The sequence below is a fragment of the Ursus americanus genome, chromosome 31 (genome assembly GCF_024610735.1).
Source record: "Ursus americanus isolate L20-20 chromosome 31, mUrsAme1.1.p, whole genome shotgun sequence".
Classification (NCBI taxonomy): domain Eukaryota; kingdom Metazoa; phylum Chordata; class Mammalia; order Carnivora; family Ursidae; genus Ursus; species Ursus americanus.
In genome coordinates this window covers 5996370-6021870 of record NC_142157.1, presented here as the reverse complement: position 1 = coordinate 6021870, position 25501 = coordinate 5996370, and the positions used below count along the sequence as shown (strand labels likewise).

At 37.6% G+C, this 25501-nt stretch overlaps 1 protein-coding gene across 15 annotated transcripts in view; it reads right to left on the bottom strand.

Annotated features, from left to right (window-relative positions):
* The window catches only part of PARD3 (par-3 family cell polarity regulator), a 636797-nt gene that overhangs the window by 256331 nt on the left and 354965 nt on the right, over positions 1 to 25501 (bottom strand). For all 15 annotated transcript variants that reach the window (XM_045786400.2, XM_045786404.2, XM_045786403.2 and 12 more), the window contains 4 exons: positions 23122 to 23213; positions 20545 to 20628; positions 5242 to 5367; positions 3796 to 4181 (listed from right to left, as the gene is read on the bottom strand). In XM_045786400.2, coding sequence (XP_045642356.2) covers positions 3796 to 4181; positions 5242 to 5367; positions 20545 to 20628; positions 23122 to 23213 — 688 coding nt within the window. The remainder of the gene's footprint in view (positions 1 to 3795; positions 4182 to 5241; positions 5368 to 20544; positions 20629 to 23121; positions 23214 to 25501) is intronic.

Here is a 25501-nt window from a genome sequence, read left to right as displayed (position 1 = left end):
AAGAGACAATGATTAGGAAGACAGAAAAGAAAGAGTGAAAACAAATTTTTCTAGATAAGGAACCTCCCAACACTATAATTAAAACAAAATAAATAAAATTTTAAAAATAAAAAACAAAGGCAAATTACCTCGGGAAGACCTCAACTCAGATCATAGCTACCAAGTCTAAGGACCATCATATTATGTTTAAAGGCACTGAAATTAATAAGGCATTTGCAGATCACTGTGCTGGGCTGTATAATTTCAATTGTAGGGGCTTCAGCAGCTGCCCTGACAGGCACTCATAAATGCAATACAATATAGAAAAGGGGTCACATGTTACTAGAACTAACATGCAACAAGCCAAAATGAGCCAAGAAAAAATGTCAAGACTAAACACATTTCTAATGAATCACACAATTTTTATGACACTTCTAATAATGATTAATTTCTACTGGAGGTTTTCAAAAAATTACTTATTTAGCAATATTAGGCTCCACTTCAGTCAAAATGATACTAGGACAAATACTTGCTCATGTGGGAAGAATAAAGAGCTACATTAAGGTGCAAAATCTGTGGAAGGAGGCATTAATTTGATGCAGCACTCAGTACAAAACTAGAAGCACGGGTACAAATTTGTAAGTAAATAAATATGGGCAAGTAACTATGAATGAAAACGTGGGTTAAAGAAGAAACATAAAGTTAATATGAAGAAAATACCCCATAGTTATACCTGTAACAAAACCTACCATCTACATTCTCAAGTACAAACAAAACGTTCATTTAGTTCAAGTCTACAGTCACCTTAATGTGCCTGGACTGTTAATTTCTTGAGTCTTCTGGGTTGAAGACTTGAATGGCATCTCGTCTATATGAAATTTTCCTAATTATTCTGCTGGGACTTTTCCATATGTCTCTGTGCTTTCATGAAACTCTAATGACTTGCAATAACATTTATTAAGAAAGAATTCTAAATTATTCTCCTTTTGCAATATTAATTTGTATGAACTACAAAGACTAACTGTTATATGAACCTCAATACTATTAAAATATCAGCAATAACCCCTAAATCTGTAAGCTAAAAGTTCAGGCAGTGACCTTTAAAAGAAAGATAAATAGATATCAATTTTCATATAGCAAAGCCAACAAAACATTTTGCACTGACTGAAACAGATTACTGACCTTCTCCTCTGACTTTATTAAAAAGCTAATTTCTACAAAAGAGCAGGGTATCTGAGAATGGCAAAATGGCAATAAATATTAAGAAATCATAATTATGGAAGCAAGTACATAAGGGCTATTCTACTTTGTCATGTTTATATGACATGGTTCCTAAATTATGCCTAAGAATCATTATCACAAAGGCTTCTCCACTTAGCACATAGAACTGCTCTCAGTTTATGAAAGAACTGTCATTCAAAGCATGTCACTTCACTTTGAACTGAATTTAAAGTGTAACACAGACACACCCTATGTTTTTGATGTACGTCATTAAAAATGTTAAATTTAACGATCGTAATTGGTAAAAGTCTTATCTGTAAGCTACAGTGAAAGCTTGTTCATTGTCATACAATCATTATTATTAAAATATCTGTATTCAGTACTGATCAAAGAGAATCAGCATTCTTCACTCTTATTTAACATAAACTTAATTTTTCATATAAAATATTTGTAAGTATTGACAGAATGCACAGTTGGTTTCCGCCTTTTGTCACATGTTCTCACAGTAAATAAAAATCAGGATAGAGCTATGAGGCTCTACATCATTTAGAATACTCAAAGTCAGAAAAACGTTTAAAAGAAAACCACTGTTTCCATTTTCCTGATCTTGATGATTGAGCGCAGTCTTTCTCAATTAGCAGTGTCAATGTAATCATATCATTGAAATGCTATTAAAATAAAACTGTTAATTTCTGTCTTCAAAAGAATGCCTCTTTTAATGGCAAGTAAAATTTCATTTCACTTAAAAGTTCATATTGTATCATAAGTTGTTAAAATATAATTGTGTGAAAAACCATAATTATGCCTGTTAGTGTAAGAGGGCAAAGATATTTATGAACTAATATCTTTGACAACGGCCAAGTAAAATATTTTTCCTGTTGAGCGATTCCAAGCAGAATTTTATTTTTTATACAATTCCGTTTGTGGTTCTTACCGTGTTTTTGCTTAAAAACAAGGGCCTGTCATTTGAGTAGAGAAAGAGGAAGACAGGATCTGATACTTATCTCATTTAGGAATTAACAAAGGTAAAAGGGGTTTATGCTGACATAACTCTGCATTTGTAAGAGGTTTCAAAAATGGAGTAAAGCTGTCAATTCCTGATCATGTCAACCAAGTATTTGGAGCTTAAAAGTCAGTAACCAGAAATAAGGAGTTTGTGGTTCACATAAAGTTCAATGAAAGAATATGATTAGAAAGGAAATAGGAATCTCAGAGTTTACAACCTTGTAAACCTTACCCCAAATGGAAAGAATGGTCTAAATGTCAGGATATGGAAAATGTTCTAGTAAGATTCTGCTGCCAACAGCCATGTGACTTAAGGAAATCACTCAACCTCTCTTGGATTCATTTTCACCTAACTGTAGGAGTTGGCTGAGCTCATAAAAACAGAAATATTCTGGGGCGCCTGGGTGGCACAGCGGTTGGGCGTCTGCCTTCGGCTCAGGGCGTGATCCCGGCGTTATGGGATCGAGCCCCACATCAGGCTCCTCCGCTATGAGCCTGCTTCTTCCTCTCCCACTCCCCCTGCTTGTGTTCCCTCTCTCGCTGGCTGTCTCTATCTCTGTCAAATAAATAAAATCTTTAAAAAAAAAAAAAAAAACAGAAATATTCTTTATGACACCATTTTGAAAGAGATGATTTTAAAATTTATCAGAACGCTCAGCCAAAACGGGTGATTAACAGCAAAAGTGTAACTCAGTGCCTAGAGGGGACAGTGTTTGGAAATCAGAAAATCACGCCCAGCAGCCTGCTCTGAGTCGTCAAGAACAAAACGGAAAAGCATGCTTCCTAATACACAAGGATGCACAGTCTATGGAAAGCACACGTAAATAAGTAAACTGATAAAAGGCATAGGTAATAAAGAGTTAGCAAGGTCCATTAGAATTTCCCTAGTCATCTTAAGGAAGGAAAGCAGTATAATATTCTGGAAAAGTAGCAGACAAGGAGCCATCTGCTGGGTGAACCTACTTTCTACTATGAACCACTAACACCTTTCAATCAATCAATCACTTGCCCTTACCAAAATGATGGGGTTAAAATGGAGGAGCTCTGACGTCCTCTTCGAGTGGGGTGATCAAAACATTCAAGTCCTCACTATTATTTTGGGCTTAATAGTATAGCCTGAAACCAATTTCCTCCCTTACCAGAAAGTTTTACCACAGTAGTAAGTCCTACCGTGTTCACAGAAAGTTATTTTTAGAGCCTAATTTTCTCTGAACTTCACATTTTAATTCTAATATAGCAAAATGAATCTGTAAAGCATACAAACTACAATTTTAAGTACTTTTTAAAGTCACTATATAAGTTCTTTCCTGTAATAATGGAATGATCGATTTGATTTTTAAAATAAATTCCATAGGGGCGCCTGGGTGGCTCAGTCAGTTAAGGGTCTGCCTTCAGCTCAGGTCGAGATCCCGGGGTCCTGGGATCCAGCCCCGCATCAGGCTCCCTGCTCCGTGGGGAGTCTGCTTCTCCCTCCCCTACTCCCCCTCTGTGCTCTTTCTCTCTCAAATATATAAAATCTTTAAAATAAAATAAAACAAAAATAAAATAAAATAAAATACATTCCATAAAACAAAACAAGGTGGGTCATACCTTTCTTCAGCTGGATATTAAGCCTCTTGCCTATTTTTTTGGTGTTATAACCACTGCTTACATTTGTACTAAATACATTTTGCGGTGCCGGGGCCGGAGCTGATGGCGGTTTTCCGGAGGGGTGTGTGCTCTGAGGTAGTAGTCGGGGGTGCGAGTCTATCTGCTCGGGCGGGTGGTTCGATCTGGGGGCTCGCGGCAGTGCCGAAAGTCCTGCACTATTCCCACCCCTGTTATCGATATACTGGCTGTCCGGACTGAAGCGGCTTGGATAGTAACTGTTCTTCTCACTTTGGGATAGTTGTTCGTACTGCTCTTTATTTGCTGCCGGAACCACATGGAACCAAATGGTGGGTGTACGCATGGCTTGGCGAAACATATGCTGTGCTCTGGGTTTGAGAAGGAATGGAAAATTAGCAAATTAAGACTGGCAGACTAGAAGATATTATGAGCTTAATTAAGTATACTAATTAAGCAACAAGAACTGACAGACTTTGTTGAAACTGAAAAACAAAATTCTAATATCCCATTTATCAATCAAGTTTGCGAGCTCTAGGTAGAAGCATCGCTGTTTCTCCAAATATAAATTTCTCATTCTCTTACTAAAAATGACAACATTATCTATAACTACAGATAAGATCCTGTGCTCTCAATCACAAATTATTAAATAATAGTTCTAAGCACGACAGAGGTATTATAATTGCAAACAATCTTCTCTCCACAACATTATCCAATATGTTTAAAAAGTACATTTTATTACGTGGGACCACTTGAGTTTTTGAAGAAATAAATACACTTCAAAAACTATAGAAATCAACTACCCATTATCAGCAACATGAATGCAAAATTCTCAAGAACACCAAGGTGGCCTCAGGGACTCAAAATGTGAAGAGTGTTGGTCCCAGTGCTACCCCAGGACCAACCCGAGAAACTGCTCCCCCTCATGCTGGTTCCCGACTCAGATCCTACACGAAGTCCTTTTGATTTCTGCTCACTCTTGCCTTGTTTGATAGGCATTGGACAACTCTTATCTTTGCAATTGAATAAGGACTTGAAACAGGACAAAGAAAATCAGAGTAGACCACACTGTGGTTCAAAGGAGCTTTTCTCTGCTTATTTATACGGGGAGTCATCACACGCAACAAAGTTGGAAATGTGGGTTAAAGTGTAATAAAACCTAGCACGCTGGCAAATTTTCCAAAAGGTGAGGAAGTAGCAAAATTGTGAAGTCTAAATTGGGCCCATAATATTTTAAGAAGTGCTCTGTCAGTCGGAGGGCATTTTGAAATATAGTCTAATGGTAGTAATTACCTGGAGTTTGATTAAATTTTTAAAAGCTAGATAATGACAGAAAATACTCCTCTCTACTATAAAGACAGAGACAGACACGTTGTTTGAAGCATTTCAATGGACCGCACTCTCTCATGCCGAAAGCCGACTCCCACTTACTGTTCAAATCTTCTATTTCGAAGGTCGCCATCATTAATCCTGACAATGCAATCATTCTCATGAAAAAGGTTTTCTTGTTCAGCTTTACCACCTTTCTCCAATCGTTTTACTAATAACCCCAGGGTTCTGGAACATTAAGAATGCAAATCGTTACACATGTAATATTTCTACCATGCACAATGCCCTCCTGCTTTAATGCTGGTATTATATTTACAAAGACTTCCTGATAAAGGAGTGCATTAAATCGTTATTAATACATTTGAAAATAACACCAACACAAAAAGCACAACAGTACAAGTGAAGTACAGAAATGGAGCCTTTCAATAATAGAAGTTGTTTCTGGGTGTCAGGATCATGTTTTTGAAACACGCCGTGTACTTCTCTGCTCAGAACTGCTTCAGACAGAGCTCGCCCGATGATGGTTCAGTGGATACCGCGGTGTGGAGCACAGCTGAGCGTGTATTTGTGGATAGCTCTCGGTGTTCTGTTTTAAGCCAGCTGGAACACGGCTGACGGAACCCCGTCCCCCTGCGAGAGTGCTGGTAACCAGGAAAGGTTAACCTCGCGCACTATGCATTGGCGAAGAAAAATAGGAACGTTGCCGTTCTCGGCATCTGCATTTGATGGTGCCTAATATTCTGAATTTCAAAACTTGTCAGGTCTCCCAAAAGTAAAAAATTTGTTGCCATTATTCCCATGTGAAGACAAATAGGAGAAAGCCAGTGACAGGGTCAAATGTCAATGGTTCAAACCTCATCAATGTGTGGCTCAAACTGCAGGTTGAAAGAAGAGCCCGAATGAACTTTTAGAGACCGATAAGGAGATAAAAAAGCAAAAATTATCAGCGTACTTTACTAGTACTCGAATACTAATGGTATGAATGAGAGAAAGAACATTCTAGATATTCTGGGACAAGTGGCAAACATTATGGGACCACAGTACAAGAAACAGGAATGTTTACCTAGTTCTGGTGCTGTGACTGACCTTATGGCTACTAACATAAATTCTATATGATGATCACGTTAAAAATTTTTATGAACCGATTTTGGGCCTGTCCAAAGCTTCGATTTTCTTTCATAATCCTAATATTTAGAGACAATATCCATATAGATACTCAAATTTAGAATCCTGTCAAAATTAAAGATATTTCCAATAGCCCAGATAGAGATAGAGATCTCTATCTTCCAATAGAATTTGCCATGCCCTATATAGGCTTTCCAATAAAAAGATACCCAAATAGACAGCTTTCTCTTTTAAACGCTTACAGTAATTGGTATTTGCTCTGTGGCCATTTATCCCGCTCCCCTGTAACTGGTACTTAGATACACATCTTCCCTCCCCTAGTGCATTGTAAACTCCTGAGAGATAGAGAAGCTGGGATTCGGCAATGCACGATCGAGCTCCTAACTAGTAGCAAGGTCTTGACGAATGAAAACTGGAGCGCGTTTAGCCGAGGCGAACAAGTCTCATGTTTCTAACAAACTTTTTGCAAAATAGAATATGAGCGAAAGGAAATCTAGATTCGGATCCTTTTTCTCATGAAGATGTTATTTATACCAAATATATGACTGAACTGGAATAAACTGACTTGAAAGCAAGGGTCCTTTCCCACTTGTTGTTTTGCAGCTCAAATTTGTTTCTTTCATGAATAGAGTCATTCTTTAACTTCATTTTAATTTTTACCATTAAGTATAGTACAGCACGTTTTACTAAGGTCAGGTCCATCAAGTTGCAAAAATAATCAGAGGAGATAGTATTTAAATCACCTTTTGTAATTACACCGTTTGAGGATTAGTACCTACTAGTATGAGTCTAAAAATCTTAGTGACTGACAAAAACATTATCACGTAGGTAATTTTTGGTTACTCACTACCAGTTACTGGAATTCAACAAATATAAAAATCCTCTCAGCTCAAAGGTAAGAGCAAAGTACACCAACAGAGTGCATGAGCAACCTAACCGTCTGAGTCCTGTTTGGAAGAAAGCGATCGATCATACACAATACGCCACCGATAATTAAGTTACTGTTAAAATGTCATCATGCCACGATCTGTCTCCCTGCTCTTCCCTATTGGGTAAGTGTGTTTCTATGTGCCATGAGAGGAATCAAATTATTAAGATACATCTAGGATTCTGTTGAATGCGGGGAAATAATTTGAGAAGGCAAATTAAATCACAGTGATTGACAGGATCAGAACTAGAAGGCATTTGGCCACTTCACCATCGAAGCAACCATGTAAAAGAACCATGTTAAAGGAAACGATGACTCGGCCACCCACGGACACTCAGAAGCAAGCATACACGTGGTGCCACACCTGTTGCTACAAGCTATATCTACGGACCGAGAGCACTTTCTCAGAGAGCACGCATTCCCTGTGCAGGAAAAGGAAGCCTCACCAAGAGTCACTCCAGTTAAGTAATTAGTTTGAAACTGGTGAAATCATGAGCGGTTTCTCAGGAAGGTTACAATACCCGGCAATCTAAAGTGATGAATAATGATTATGCTTTTATGTATTCTGAAATATTTTATGTATTCTAAAATAGCCCACAGAATACTTCTAGAGAGATAGATATACATACATATATATAGAGAGAGAGAGGGAGTCAGAGACAAACTATTTTAATGAAAATTACTGAGCACTTAACTAGTACTGAAAATTTGTTTGAATTTACAAATTTACCCCAGATAGATCCTTTCGGCATTTATCACTGTTTAAAATAACACAACTTGGAAATATGTAATTTAATTCTACAAGCAGCATCAATATTTTTCAGATGAATAGGTCTATGGATTTATATTCATCTAGATGACCATTTTTCTTTTATAATCCACTCCCCACCCCCACCCCCAGGAATCATTCTAGAATAATAATCCAAAGTAAAAAGGCATGGCATGCTCCATTTATTCAATGGCTTGTCTTTCTGAATAAGTCTTCCTATATTGCCTAATTCATCAGTAATCCTAATACCCAGTGAAAAATGTTACAAATCATAAATAAATACACCATCGCATTTACATGCAGCATAAACAGAAGTTTATTAAATGAGGCTTTTAGAATCCAAAGTTGTTAAAATAGATGCAAAAATCTTGGAGTCCTTTTTCTCAGTGCTGGGGACTAGAGAACTGATTGGGGGCGGGGGTGGGGTGGAAGAATTTCACCCTGAGTAACACAGCAAGTGATCAGGGAATCAAGGGAACAGACTGAATTAAGGATAAGTTAGTAGCCTGCTGATTTCTAAGTACTTGACCACACTATTAGAATCATTCTCTCAAAAAGAATGGATTAATTTAAAAGTAAAGTGGTACAATCTGCAAAATTATCTCATTTGCTTCACTAGGTGAAAATGATTACAAAAGGAATGGGAATGAACTATCAAAAAAACTTCACAAGAAAATTGAACTGATAACATAACAGCGAGGCTGAGAATGAAAAGTACCCTCTGAAGGGAAATCAACGGGAAGTTATAACACTTTCATCTTCCTGAAAAAGGTGAGTGCAAGCAGACAGATTTCCACACTCCACATAGAAACCTACCACATTCAATTTAAAGCCATCTCAGACAGTATAACTAAAAATAAATTTTAGGTATGTATTTAGCAAATTCAACCAGCAACTAGTATTTGTTCTGGAGTAATAAAGATCTGACCGCCTATGGTGTTGTGGTCCCTAGAACACTTATTAGAGACATAATTGAAGATAATGAAGTCCCAAGCATTTTGGCATGTCTGTGTGCCGGGATAGAGACTAGTTTTTCTTCTAGGAAGTTAGTACCAGAATTCCTTATCAGGGGCAACCATTTTCCATAAGAAGAAGGAGTCACTTTGCAGAAACTATGAAGAGGAAGAGGGAAAAGAGGTAGTGGGGTGAGCTCTGCGAGTGGAACAATCCAGGAGCAGAACTCCCCGAATGAGCTGTGCTGACAGACACAGGACAAAGGACATCGGTGCATTTATTAATGTGGCGGGGCAGATATATGAAGATATGTCTGGAGGGTCTGGGAGTGTAAAAACAGAACCTTCTTGGCACATACACTTTTAGAGCACACAGATTTTTTCTCTGTTAAATCTGAAACATCCCCAAGCCTACCCCATTTCTACTACTTCCTATATTTTTTCAAAATTTAGAGAAAAAAATACTATATATGTACAATTCTCACTTCTGAATATTTTCCTACAATAAAAATATGCAAATCTACACATATTTCTTTAAGCCCTCTCTCGTGGCTTTGAGCAATGTTCCTTACCAAAAAGGGGAGGACGGACAAAGAAGAAGAATACAGTCACAGAAAGCAAGCCATTGAAATGCTGCATCTTTGTACATGATTTTGGATGTATAATTAGAAATTTAACTGCTTAGATTATATTAAGGATTGCACCACTACATTTTTACAAGGTTCATTAGCCTAATTATACACTTAATTAAAACAAACTCAGTCATACATGTTAACATTTTCAATTCTAAGTATAAATTACAACCAATGATAAAACTGAAAATAAGTAACAAATGTTTTATTGACATCTAAATTGGCTAAGCAAGTCTGAGTTTTGCTTTGATAACGTAAACTCCCACAACTGCCACCCAGCTGTATGGAAATGATCATAATTCACCTTAATAAAAGCTGACACAGTATAAACACCCCCACTGCCATGAAGGCAGCGAAGGAGCGGGCAGAATGGGATCCCATCAGCAAGGCCCTCTCACTTCACAGAACACTAAACACGAGGGGCCAGCAATTACCCACACGTGATCCTGAGAACCACAGTCACCATCAGAGCAGACACAAACAAAAGAAAGCTCAAACAAGTCCCAGGTTTAAAAAAAAAAAAAATCTTAAGTTTTTAAAATCTTTAATAGATGAGATAAAGAACAAAAGAAAGGTAAATAAAAATAGAGAAGTCCTTCACCTTAAGGCAGAAATGACAGGCATCATACTTCTACATTGAAAGAATCAAGATTTATCTCAATGTAAGCTACATTTTTCTGTCTAAAGCAAATGTATTTATATGGTCCTTTATTAAAACAGTCTACAGCTAAGAATGCACAACTGAAAACTTTCAGACAAAAGGCTACAGATCAGTTGATAGAGTTAAATTGTGTTTTCTCAGAAGTAAATTAAAATTGAATACTCAAAGAGCATATTTATTCTTAAAAATGATAACTTCAAAGCTCTGCAATGATCTGAAATGAACTAGCTCCATGAAATTCAAACTGGCTATAATCCTTCCTCAACATATACACTCAACTAACTAAACCAGTGTATACAGCTGACCCTTGAACAATGCAGTTAGGGCTGCTGACCCCAGTGCAGTAAAAAATCTGCATATAACTTTTTGACTTTCCAAAAATTTAACTACTAATAGCCTACCGTTGCCGATAACATACGTCAATTAACACATACTTTGCATTTCTGTGTACTGTATACTGTATTCTTAAAGTAAGCTGAGGAAAAGAGAATGTTAACAAGAAAATCGTAAGAAAGACAAAAAACATTTATAGTACTTTACTGTATTATAGGAGAAAAATCCATTTACAAGTGGACCCACACAGTTCAAACCCATGTTGTCCCAGGGTCAGCTGTTTTTGCAAATCCTGAATTTATGACAGTGATAAATTCTCATCTCAGAGTCAAAACAGAAGAAAAAAATAATCATTTCCACTCTTATATAGACTAATCAGCACCTATCTAACAACCAGAACAACAAGCAACATGGAGGGAATTATAAGGCACATAACAGGAAGATAAATGGAAGATAAAATACAATTCTTATTAGCTGTCACTGCCAAGTACTTTGTTAAATGTTGCTACGTTGTAATCACATGTATTTTCCTATTTGGGCCATACAAAGCCATAGGAGTGCCCATCCCCTGGATGGGAAGACTGAGGCTAAGTAGAGCTAAGTTGCTCAGGCTACACGCTACCAAAAGACAGAACTGGGTTCTGTCCCAGAGATCCCTGGTCTTAAACTTGAACTGTTCTGAACAACTACTCTGCCAATAACATGAAGATAACGTAGTGCAGTTAGTCAATGACTGACAGAAAGGTAACACGACCTTTGTAACAAAAAATTCTGGAAAGATAATTAACTTTTTAATGTATTATAAGGCAAAAAGTCAAGGGGAAGAAGTCATGAAAAGAAACTTTTTTATGGCAACTGACAAACTGTAGTGTTGACTCTGCACCGGATACTCTAAATATTAAGTTGAAGATAAACATCTTCATCTACAGAAAGTGAGCTGAGATGGGATTAATAACGCACAGCCAGCATGAGCCATTAGCAGAAAGCTAGAAACACACACACACACCCAGACCCTCCCTTTCCAGGGCTTGCTTTCCCAATTAAAGACTTACGATTTTTCCTAAGTTCTCATGATTGACAATCAGATATAGGAAGAAGAGTTCTGTGAATACTTACTATCAATCGGAGGATGTTAAATGAGTTTGTTTTTCTAATTTGCCTTCTTTTGGGAACTCCTGAGATTTAGGGATACGTGTTGGTAGGAAATAATATACAATTACAACAGAAGGACTTTCTTACAAGTGACAATGAAATTTTCGACTCGCCCCACCCCCACAAATATTATGAATAGGAAACAGAGAAGAAGGGATTTTAGATACCAAAAGTACTAGACTAGAAACTCCATGATGACAGACATTTTTATTTGTTTGGTTCTCTAGAGCAAGGCTGGCAAATTACAGCCCACGAGCCAACATTCAGCCTGCCACCTATTTTTATAAATGCAGCTTCGCTGGAACACAGCCACACTCACTTCACTATACATTGCTTACAGTTGCTTTCATGCTACAATGACAGAACTGCGTACTTGCAATAGAAGCTCAGTGACGCTCGGTGACCCACAAGGCAACAATATCGAATATCTGACCCCATAAAGGGTTTGCCAAACCCTGATCTGCTATATGCACAGAAACAAGAATACTGCCTGGTAGATACAAGATCTTTAAAAAAAAAATAAAAACAAACAAAAAACTTGCTGGATAAAAGAAACACAAGCCTATAACTACTATTTGCATAAGGAAAAGTACTGTGAAAGAACACTCCAAAGACCATAGATCTAAGAATAAAGAAGAATGTATATAAATGGGAAATGTCCATTACAGAAAAGACGCAGAGAAACAGACTGCACTTTATTAAGAATAATATGCTTTGGGATGCCTGGGTGGCTCAGTCGGTGAAGTGTCTGCCTTTGGCTCAGGTCATGATCTCAGGGTCCTGGGATTGAGTCCCGCATCAGGCTCCCCGCTCGGCTGGGAGCCCGCTTCTTCTTCTCCTCCCTGCTTGTGCTGTCACTATCTCTCTCTCTCTCAAATAAATAAATAAAATCTTAAAGAAGAAGAAGAAGAAGAAGAAGAAGAAGAAGAAGAAGAAGAAGAAGAAGAAGAAGAAGAAGAAAAAGATGTTTTATCCATACTGGTTTCCACAGGGGAACAGAGATATAATATCCACTGTAAGTTATACTGTGGAGTCCAGGTAAAAGAGTAACTATTATTTTTTTAAAAATACAGTCATATTTCTTAAAAATCTTTAACAATTTCTCCATTATTTACTGAATGAAATCTCATCGGTCACTGATAAAGTGCTTTGTAACAATCTCTCCAGCTCTATCTTATAATAAATTCTATTCCAAATCCTTGACTCATTATTTCTTACCAAATCATGCACATGTGTATGTGGCATCTTCCTTTCATAGATTCTCTTCCTGGGAAAGAATATCATTCCAGAATGTCACTTGTGTAACTCCTATATTTCCTTAAAGAATAGATCAAGCTCTATTGCTCCACTGAGGGTACACGACAGCTTCCATACTTCTGCTAAGTCCCTATGGCACCCGTGCATGCAGTTCTTTCGACACATGGCATGGATTTTTTTATATACACACTTTTCAACTGGACTTTTAAAGTCCCTTAAAACCAAATTTAAATCTTATAATTTCATAAACCCAATGCCTACAGTATACATTTTTATCTTGCTTTTTAAATACCTAACATTACATTACATTATTATAAAGCCTCAGAAAAACTCATTATCAACTATCAAACCAGGATATGTATTTATCTAAATTTAACATAGTAATGCCATAGCTCATGTGGATAGTCATACGTTCATTCACACTTTTACTGAGTAAGCTTTACTGACCAATACCTATGGGCTAAGTCCTAGAAATATAAAAAATACAAAACACAGTTTCTCTACCAAAGGAAATGACAATTTTTTGGAATAACCTTCCTGAAAGTAGTAGCATTTGTGATTTAAATAAGAAGGCTATGTTTGACATTTACATCAGAAGGAAATCAAATTATATGTGTGAGGTGAAAACTGATTTCAAGGTGATGAACTGAATAAAGAGTTCTGGATGGGAATCAGTTAACTTCATTTCTGAAATACACACAAGATGACGACTAAAGTAAAACAGCATCACAGCAAAGGAAACAATCAACCAAACTACAAGGCAACCTATGGAATGAGAGAAGATATTTGCAAATAACATATCTGATAAAGGATTAGCATCCAAAATATATAAAGACCTTACAAAATTCAACACCCAAAAAAAGAATAATGCAATTAAAAATGGGCAGAAGACATGAATAGACATTTTTCCAAAGAAGACATCCAGATGGCCAACAGACACATGAAAATATGTTCAACATCACTCATCATCAGGGAAAAACTGATCAAAACTATAATGAGATATCACCTCACCCCTGTCAGAATGGCTAAAATCAACAACACAAGAAACAACAGGTGTTGGCAAGGATGTGAAGAAAAGGGAACCTTCCTGCATTCATTGGTGGGAAAGCAAACTGGTGCAGCCACTCTGGAAAACAGTCTGAAGGTTTCTCAGAAGGTTAAAAATAGAACTACCCTACGATCCAACAATTACACTGGTAGTTATTTACCCAAAGAATACAAGAATACTAATTCAAAGAGATACATGCATCCCAATATTTACAGCAGCATTATCTACAATAGCCAAATTGTGGAAACTGCCCAAGTGTCCATAGACTGATGAATGGATAAAGATGTGGTTTATAAATACATACACACACACACACACACACACACACACACACACACACACACACACTGGACTATTACTCAGCCATAAAAAGGAATGAAATCTTGTCATTTGCAATGACATGGATGGAGTTGGAGCACATAATGTTAAGCAAAGTAAGTCAGTCAGAGAAAGACATGCCATATGATGTCACTCATATGTGGAATTTAGGAGAGAAAAAAAAATGTGCAAAGAGAAAAAAAAAAGAAGAAGAAGAAGAGAGAGAAGGAAACCAGGAAACAGACTCTTAACTACAGAGAACAAACTGATGGTTCCCAGAGAATAGATGGGTAGGGAACGGGTCAAATAGCTGATGGGGATGAAGGAGGGCACCAGGTGATATACGGAAGTGCTGAATCACTATATTATATACCTAAAACTAATATTATACTGTAACTAACTGGAATTTAAAAACAAAAACTTAGAAAAAAAGAAAGATGGCATCAAGGGGAAGATAACATTGTCTTTTCTAGGCATCTGTTTGTCTCTATGTCTAGGTACTGAGGCACTGGTTGGGGGATGAGCAACCATATGCCAACTGTCATTGATGCCTCCAATCAAAAAAGACCATCCTACTTTACTCCAGAAAATAGTCTTTTTAAGTAGGCCCAGCAAGATCCTTATTCAACAAATTTCATTATCCCTCAGGCCATAATAATACTTAAGTGGCTTTAAGAATTTCTCTAACATTGACTTCACGTTTCTTCCTATTTTCCAGAATTATATTTGTATTCGAGACATCCTGCATTGTGTGTCTTCTCTTTATGATATATAATTCACATCCCACACTGTTCCTTAGAATTTTTGACTTTGAAGTCCAAATCAGAAAGCAACACTGACATATATGGGTCACTTTTACAAAAATAAGTATTCAGTAAGTGTTATTCAATTAGTCCTATCTCCAAAATTGAGAAGGCCCAAGTATGATTGGAATTTTGTACAAGAGAAGTTATTCTTGGAAATTTCAACCTACATCCCATGAATATGTATTCTTTTATTCCCACTAGATATATATGCAATTTCTTCACGAGTTCCACTTAATTTCTTCCTTTCTGCTATACTCCATGGCTTAATTCGCCCTTGCAGCCACCACGGAGCTGGGGTAGCTCCCTTTATAAGCTGTCATCACATTCAAAATCATCTTCTGCAACAAGCCAGCTTCAGTTACATAATTCAGACAATTCTTCCTCTATCAACTCACAGAGTACCTATTACATATCAACATTTATCACGTAATTACAATTGTGTGATTTCTTGGCCATCACTCCATCTTTACTGCAAATCTCTAGAGAAAGACTATGTCCTGTTCATCTTTGTTTCCTAGCACCTAACACAGGAATCATCAGACGGTAAACGCTTGGGAAGGTTTCTGCCTGAATGAGAAGAATCTACCTGTAAGCATTTCTGAGAACAAGGACCATGGGTGTGTCTGCCTCCTCAAGACGGATTTCTATGTTTCGGAGCAGCTGCCTGTTTTTTCTTTCCCAAGAACAACCTAACTCTGAAGAACCATTACTATCAAGTCCATGCAGAAGTTTAAAAATGCAATACAAATACTGAGGGAAAAAAACAAATATTTCTGTTCTTTCCCAATATGAAAACTGGTAATGCCTGGAAAGAGTTGACTAAAGAACCTGCTTTTCTTAATCTCTTTGTCCCTTATATAAGAAAGCTACACAAGATTTTCTTTAAATGCCAAATCAACAGCGATTTAAAAATGATTCAGTTATAAAACAACTCGGAGTTCTGCAAAGGGATACTTGTCTACTCCAATGTGTTCTGTATCTCTAAACACCATGGTAACCAGTGCCTGATGGATTCTGTGAAATTGCTTCCATTGAATTAATCCATACCACATTTACTTTTCTATCTTATTCTCCTTTTGCTCCAGGCTTTTCATCTATTTGTTTTATCCTAATATCCTCTCACATCGAGGGAGGAAATGTGTAATAAATGACAGAAAATGACATGCTTGTAATTGAGACACTGGTTAAGTCTCATTTAAATGGGAGGGCAGAAAGTGATTCAAGAGGGCAGTGTAGGAAGATCCCGAACTCATGTCCTCCCAAAGACACAACACGCAGTCAGGTACATATGGAGCCGTTCCATCAGAAAAGCACTTGAGAACCAGCTGAATAGCTATCCCACAGGAAAGGATGAAAAGACCACACAGAGATGTGCTCTTGCCAAAACACCCCAGCAAAGTGATCCACAATTGGGAAACATCTTAAAACACGACACAAATATAAATCAAGATATACATACATGAATCAATACATATACACAGCTTCTCCCTGAGGAGCAAGGGGTTTGTACTCCACGCGAGCTACCACAACCCTCCGGGCCTGCACCAGAGCAAGGAACCCCCAAAATGTCTGGCTTTGAAAGCTAACGGGAATTACATTAAGGCGGACCACAGAGCTATCAAGAACAAATATTTCCCTCTCAAGGGGCTCACACACAGGACCCGGCTCAAAAAGCAGCAGTATGAAAAATGTCTAGACCATAGGTGAAGGAATTTCACTTGCTAAACTTAAAGCATCTACCAGAGGGGTAGAAGTCTGCTGGTCTTCTCTCCAGGGTCAGAATGCTGGCAGATGCCATTTTTACAGGTTACTTCTACTTTGCCAGTGATAGTATTGCGGGCACCATTTTTTTGTACCTCACTCTAGCCAACTAACAGCTACGGGAAAGTAGCCCCTTCTCCCACTGCCAGCACCTCCAGGTGCAGCAGGTGAGCAGGCCCATGCCTTGCACCCTTAGTTGCTCGTGCAACCCTGCCATGGTTGAACAGGCAGGTATAGTGCACACAGGGGATGGTTCCTGAGCACCAGCCTCAGGTGGGGTGGGGAGGATTAGAATTCTGGACTCCACAGAACTGAAAGAATTGCAGCGACAGCTCAAGAGACAACCAAGTACAAGGCTAAGGTTAAATGTTAAGGTTCATCTCCTACACAGAGCCACTCCCCAAGACAGGGAGATATAGCTGTTTCACAAAACGCACAGAAACAAACAGAGAGTCAAGTAAAATGAGGAAACAGAGGAACAGGTTCCAACTGAAAGCACAAAATAAATTCCCAGAAAAAATCCTCAATGAAACAGAGATAATTTATCTGAGAAAAACTTCAAAGCGATGGTCATGAAGATGCTACCTAAAGTCAGAAGAAAGTGGGTGAACACACCGAGAACGTCAACAAGGAGACAGAAAAATGTAAGAAAGTACCAAATGCAAGTCACAGAGCAGAAGAATACAATAACTGCTGTGAAAAATACACTGGATGGAATCAACACAAGGCTAGATGACACAGAAAAACGATCCGTGACCTGAAAGGGTAGTGGGAATCACCCAAACAGAACCGAAAAAGATCAACAAATAATTTCAATGGGGATGGATTTAAGGATCTGTGGGAAAATATCAAACATACTACACTCATATTATACAAATCCCAGAAGGAGAAGAAAGAAAGAAGGGGGCAGAAAACTTATCTGAAGAAATAATGGCTGAAAACTTCCCTAACCTGGAGAAGGAAAAAGATATCAAGGTCCAGGAAGCACAGAAAGTCCCAAATGAGATGACCCAGAAAGATCAACACCAAGACATGTCGTAAATAAACGTCAAGAGTTAAAGATAGGGGAGCCCGGGTGGCACAGTTGGTTAAGGGGAAAAGACAGTCTTGTCAACAAATGGTGTTGGGAAAACTGGACAGCTACATGCAAAAGAATGAAAAGAATGAAACTAGACCACTGTCTTAAAGCATATGCAAAATTTAACTAAAAATGGATTAAAGAGTTGAATGTAAGACCTGAAGCCATAAAAATCCAAGAAGAAAACACAGGTGGTAAGCTCCTTGATATCGGTCTTAGTGATGTGTGTGTGTGTGTGTGTGTGTGTGTGTGTGTGTGTGTGTGTATAGACACAAATACACACACACACTTTATCTGACTCTACAGGCAAGAACAACAAAAGTAAAAATAAACAAATGGCGGGGGAGGGGGTGCCTGGGTGACACAGTCAGTTGAGTATCCGACTCTTAATTTCAGCTATTTACAATAGCCAAGCTATGGAAGCAATCCAAGTGTCCATCCATAGATGACTGGATAAATACGTGGCACAGATCTACAATGGACACCACTCAGCCACAGAAAAGAATAAAATCTTGCCATTTGTGACGACATGGGTGGACCTTGAAGTTATTAAGGTAAGTGAAATACGTCAAATAGGGAAAGACAAATACCACATGATTTCACTTATATGTTGAATCTAAAACACAAAACAGATGAACAAACAAAACAAAGCAAAACCAGACTCATAGAAAACAGACTGGTAGTTGCCGTAGGAGAGGGAGTTTGGGGGGCAGGGGTTCAAATGGGTGAAGGGGATCAAGAGGAACAAAATTCCAGTTATAAAATAAATAAGTCATGGGGATGTAATGTGCAACACAGGGAGTACAGATAATAATATTATTAACTTTGGTGACACATGGTAACTAGACTTACTATGGTGATCATTTCACAATATATACAAACGTCAAATCACCATGTTGAACATCTGAAACTAACGTAATATTGTACATCAATTATACTTCAGTAATAACAAAAAATGAAATACCGGTTCAGAGCTGGTGCATACACAATTAAATCTCATTTGTGAAAAGTTGTATCGCAAAGGGAGATAAAGGTACACTAATATTTGGAAGCTATAATCCATGCACTTTACCTTATCGTTTTTTTCTACTCATGAAACATATGAAAAAAGATGTAACTTTTGAGATCATTTAAAATTGTATTCCTTAAAGGAAATAAAGCAAAGGCCATTCTGAAAAAGAACTAAGCGTGTTTAAATGAAAGTACCTTGAAGAAATTTCAAAGCTTCTCTGGAGTTTAAAAATAAACAAAGAGAAGGAGGAAAAAAGGGAAAGCAGTCACAGCCCTGTGACTATAACACCACCTCAAAATTCAAGGTGAATTTCACAGCTTGTTATGTAACACTAACTGTCAAAGCCTCTTACTCCAGCAGAGTTCTAGGTAAATCAAAGTTTCAGCTTCCAGACATTCCATAAAGTATGTGCTTTACCAAAGAGGTAAAACCTGGAGTCACCACCATTAGGAGCATTCACCAGGGAAGGCAGCACAATTGCTCAAACACTCCACGAACAAAATTAAATAATTTAATCACACACTTAATCACTGACAGCCCATCTGTTTCTTACAATATACTAGATGTTTATAATTCGTGGGCAAGAGTGTAAACTATGTCTTACATTCTCAGTCAGTGGTCTAAGGCCGCTTTCCCCTTTCTTCTCCCAGTGTAAAGGAAGTAAAAAAAAATAATAATAATAATAATAACAATAAAAGAAAGAAGAAGTTCAAAATAAGAAGCCGAGTAGTTCATAAGTATATTTCACTGGGTAATTACTGGATGCGGATTGAAGAGAGGACACAAACTTCAGCCACTTAACAGCTCACTCCTCCAGGACAAGGATGCGAGCGTTTCACTGGCTACTGTCAGAGATGCTTCAACCATTAGTTGAACAAAATCAATTCACAGTATTTAAAGATATAAAAACAAAATTTTTAATAAACCCAATAGTTTTTTCACAGAAAGCAGCAGCAGAATAAAAGAAACTCATATAACATTTGAAGTTTTTAAAGATACACATTCTAGAAAGTAATGAAGTCATTAATGGTACAAAATTCTGACATCTGAGTGTGTAGAGATTGAAGAGAAGGAACCACAGACGACATGGCAGGAAATAAGTCGATAGCTTATTTAACTTCTAAAACTTTCAAACATAATCATAAAAATCTTACAAAAATTTAAGAACTAAATAAACCTAAAAACGAATTTAAAATGATCATTACCTAATTATCCAGATCATTTTTACTGGATAAATTTTTCCAGAAAAGTGCTTTAAGCTCTCCCTTAATTTTGCAAATTCAGCTGGAGTTCTGACTCTAAAATGTTTCATCAATATACGGCAAGTAAAGTGTTTGCAGGGACGTGTGGTGACCAATAACATTATTAGAATCATTTAAATGCTTGATTTCTTCATCAGCGTAAGTGCTTTCTGTGATTATGATGTATACGTATGAACGAAGGAGCAGTTGGCCCCAAACGAAAACGTTCCTATTAAGCATATGCTAAATCAACACCACTCTGTATCTGAGCATAAATGAAGATAAAACACTCAACATTATGATTCAATTAAAAACCTCCAGGATACGTTACCTGCCGCCTCGAGCACTGAAAGGCACTACGTGGATTCCCAGAGGCCCTCCATCGTTGGGGACGCGTACGAGCTTTACCATATCACTGTGAGACAATGATGAATGAGGGAGCGTGAACAGGTACTGTAAACAAACCAAAACCGAAACAAAACAGAACAAAAAAAACTGCTACAACACAGACACGCCATAAACAACAAAAGAGAACAAAACGAAAATCTCACCAAGCACACACGCGTCCACATACACATTCTTGGAGGATAAGCGTGGTGATGAGAGCAACAGTAAACACTACATACCTGAACACTAGTCTGATGGCATGGAGAGAGAGCAATCATCGGAAATAACTACATTAAAATGACACAGAACCATTTTTCTCGGACCATACTCTTTTATGTGTAATACAAGTACACGTTTTGTAAGTCAAATCTCTAGACTTCCACTGAAAAATTTCCATTCCGGTACTTATTTCAAGGACAACGAAGATTAAATGAAGAAAGGTGTTTTGGCTGCAGAGTACTTTAAAATTTACAAAGTGCTCCTGCGTAGGTCACATTGTCCATCCTTCCAATAATCCAATGAGGTCAAAGCTTCTGTTTTGCCTCTGTAGGTGACAGGCCAGGTGTGATCCAGCTATCTTTACCTCCCACATTGTTCCACAACAATTCAAAGTCCTAAACTTCGGTAAGTGTACCACAATGCCGGGAAAGAAACTCATTCCTCAAAGCCAATACACACCTGCTAAAAATCAACTAATTTCTGTAAGTGTTTGTAACTGAACCTTAAATTTAGTCATGAAGAGAGATATAAGTAACACGAAGTTACTTCTATTACATAATGAAAGTACTTTACTATTAATAAGTCTGAGTTTAATGAAAACTGGTGTAATTTGGAGAATGTAAATTTTATAAATCTTTTAAATGAGATTTCATTTTCTTTATAGATTTTTTCCGTGTGTGTGTGTGTGTGTGTGTGTGCGTAGTGCACAGAAGTCTAAACAGGTCATGGGGCGCCTGGGTGGCACAGCGGTTAAGCGTCTGCCTTCGGCTCAGGGCGTGATCCCAGCGTTCTGGGATCGAGCCCCACATCAGGCTCCTCCGCTATGAGCCTGCTTCTTCCTCTCCCACTCCCCCTGCTTGTGTTCCCTCTCTCGCTGGCTGTCTCTATCTCTGTCGAATAAATAAATAAAATCTTTAAAAAAAAAAAAAAAAGAAATCTAAACAGGTCTTACCTGACAATCAATTTTTAAAAATAGTATTTCAATTAAGTATCTAGTTGAAGCAACTATAAAGATTACCAATGGATTTGACAAAGATCGCAGTTTAGTTTTTATATAATGGAAATGCCAGTTATTCCACGATATTTCTTAAATGAAAACCTAGTTACCCTAGATACTATTAATGTCCTCGTTATGTAATACAAAGACTAAAAGAAAATTAAAGACAGTGATATCAAACAAATCAAAACAAAATTAAGAATATGTGCATAGATGTAATCACATATGCTAACTAGGAAAAAATTAAAATTCTGCCAAACTGCCAAAATATTTACTGAAGTAATGCTATTTAAATGAATTATTTTTTTATATTTTCATAGAATTTCACAACTTCTTATTTTAGATACTGTTACATATCATTTCAGCATCCATTTAATGATTAGTTTGTCAACTGAAAACAGTATGGTGACTTTAATAAATGTATTTTAATCCACCTTCTTTCTAAAAAGAACTAGGACATAGCAAGTAATTCTTAACTGTGATAGAGAGTGTTGGTTGCTGTCTATCTAAACATAACTCGATTCTAGACTCTGTTTAGTCTCACTGAGAAAGTTCTGAGAGACTTCCCTTGGAAGACAAAGAAAAGACAGAATGAAGAGTTTAGATGCTAAGATGTAGGCCCCCTCCACTTTGACCCAAAGTCAAACAAAACTTCAGAATGATTGCCCTCCAAGTCTAAACGACCAAGGGAAGAAGTTCTGAGAACACCTTCCACTTAAACATGCCAATACTTAAGATAATTGTAAAGTTGTGATAATATAGTGAAGTTTTCTTTGTCCTTTTATACGTAAACTCATGTTTAAGGGCCCTAACCCCTGACTCTAATTTTTCAACAAATATCTTCAGAGAGTCCATTTCTTCAAATCAAAAAATATATATACTAAAATGTCTAATGCTTACATGACCCAACTGGTTTTTCAAGCAAAGTATATCTACACTTTTTTTAAATTTAGCAAAGTTGAAAAACAAACAAAGGACCAAAACACTGACATAGAAAGCAATGTGAAAGTTACAGTGCTGGTAACATGACACACATTTTCAATCAAATACTATTTTATATTATCATTTAATAGTATTTGCCAAGGCATGAAACCAGGACAGATACGTGTGAATTTCCATGCTATACTTCTTACATTAGGTAGTTAACTCAATAGATGAAAGATGCTCTTTGGGAAACAAGCCAACGCAAGGCATGTTTTTAACTAAGCACAAACATTCCGCATGCCATATGCTTTTGGAATTCTTGCTGCTATCAGTGATGCTACACGTATATTACAAATTTAGTTAAAGCCATCAGTAACTTACTCCAGAGTAAAGCTGGGTATGTTCTCCAAACCAGTGTCGGCATGTCCAACAGGTTCAACACGACTATTGTCTTCTTCGGTCCCATCCTCATCCTAGAGACACATGCACAAAGAAGAGAAGTATACTCTGTGTTAGGTTTACTTCCGTAATGTGAAAGGAAATTGGATAAAACTGGAGTTTAGTAGGCATTCTGACCACGTGAACTAGGTCCTTCCTCTAGGGGGATCAGCTTTCATGGTAAGATGGGTATGTGTATGTGCCGAGCTGTATTTTCAGGCCACAGTCTCCTGAGTTGGCGTACCCCAGGAGGGGGACGAGACACCATGGCGATAAGGAAAGAACTTCTACTTATGTGAACTTTCTTGTCATTTGTATTTCACTTTTTGATATATGTTTTCAGGAATAATTATACACTACCACAATGTTATGTTAATAAACAAACGTACAGGGTACAGGTGATACACGTTTAAAATTTTTACTAACCCAAACAGTTGAGGCCATTAAAAACCTTAACAACCAGCAAAATCTTCAATGTTCCTCAGTTCCTACTAAATCGGCTTGTCAGACTGAGCTTGCGGTAAGTACCATCCTAGACTCAAATCCATCATCCTCTGAGATTTCACACAAAGTTACCCTAAGCCAGCTGACTGGTTATTGACAGGTACCTATGAAGGCATTAAGATCTTCGCCATAAAGAACCGCTTCTGTTTACTCCTATTATGAAGGACCAAGCATAGGCAGAGGCACAAACAGCAAAATAATCAAGCCCCACTTTGTAGCCCTCCTTTCATGAAGGCAGTATATTGTAAAACATTATGTTCCAACATGTTGTAGAAACTGGGTAAGTGTGCTGGCACTACGAACACTGCAGATGGAATAAATGTGATGGTTCCTAAACAGAAATGAAATGCCACTCAAGACCATGCCTTACGTTATAACCCTGGCCGCCGTCTTTTCATTACGGAGTTCACAGGGAAGTTGGCTTCTCAGGATAATTTGAATAATAAACATGACTGAATGATATCAAAGGTCTTTTTAACCAAATGAGAATATTTAGAAAAGACCTGGAACCTCCAATGAGACTCGCTAAGAGGCTCGGTGGGCTTCACCTCGGATCCGCAGTGTCTAGTACCCAGTAGATCCTCTATAATAATTTTGCTAATAAAAACAAGATCTTCCCTAGAACTCTTTGGGATAATAAGTTTCCAAATACACATAAATAAAATTTATTTAATCTGTTTCTTGGAAGTATGTATGTATAACTCATATAAACATATAATTCGTGAGGTCTATCCTTTCTACTATATAAATTTGGTAACAGTGATTTTCTATGTGAATTTACTGAACCACCTATATAGAAGTCTACCGTTAGAGAAAAATTTTATATTTTTAATCACGTATGAGAGACTCATAGTAGAAATGTATATGACATCAACAAAGACATCGGTCAACAAAATGATAAACAAAGGTCGTAGGTTCAACACAGTGTTAAGCAATATTTTAAAATCTTCAAGCAATATTAAGGCAACACAGAGCAGTTGATAACACCCAATTGGCAATTCCCCTGAGAAGCCACCGAAATAAGAAGGTGAATGCACCAAGTTTTTCTATGAGTTGCAAACAGGTTCCATGTGTCCTCAATGGCAGTGCACTGCATGAAGTGAAGGGACTTGAAGACTGATGATCCTATGATTTAAGAGGCTCTGACATGCACCTCTTAGTCATCTGTCTCTTTTAAGCACAAGCACACAATACATTTCAAAGGTTAACCAGCATCTTGAACCTGCCTAAGGACCACACTTTAAATGTAAACAAGAGCTCCTGAATTGAAGCTTTTCCATGGGCAGGGGGGTAGGAGGGAGAGCAAAGTGATTGTTTATAAATCAGATGGAAAACATAAAAATAATCTTTCAAGTTAAAAGCATTTCATTTCAGGATTCATTAATAATTTAAGCACCACTGAAATGCCACCATGATGCATAACCAGCAAAACACCTAAGTTGTACTAGGAAACGGCCACATAAAGGAAATGCCCCAAGCGACAGTGATACAACAGCCACTGATAATTTACACATTCGCTGCTCCCCCAGCGGCCATTATCAGGCCCCAAGAGCGGGCAGAGGGCTATTTCATGCAGCTGCATATGGTGTTCGGCTCAGATCGCGACATTCGCTGCCCCGGGGCTGAGCTACCATTGTTGTGGGAACCACAACTTAAAATTCCCCAACTTCTGGACGGGTAAGTACCAGCTCCGGTGTTGCTTTATTTTGTTGTCTTGTACTTTTAACACGCTGTGACTGAACATAGCTACTTTCAGCACAAGTTAGATACTGAATTCCATTATAGACACAGAAAATGAAACTTGGCTTTTATTTATGTC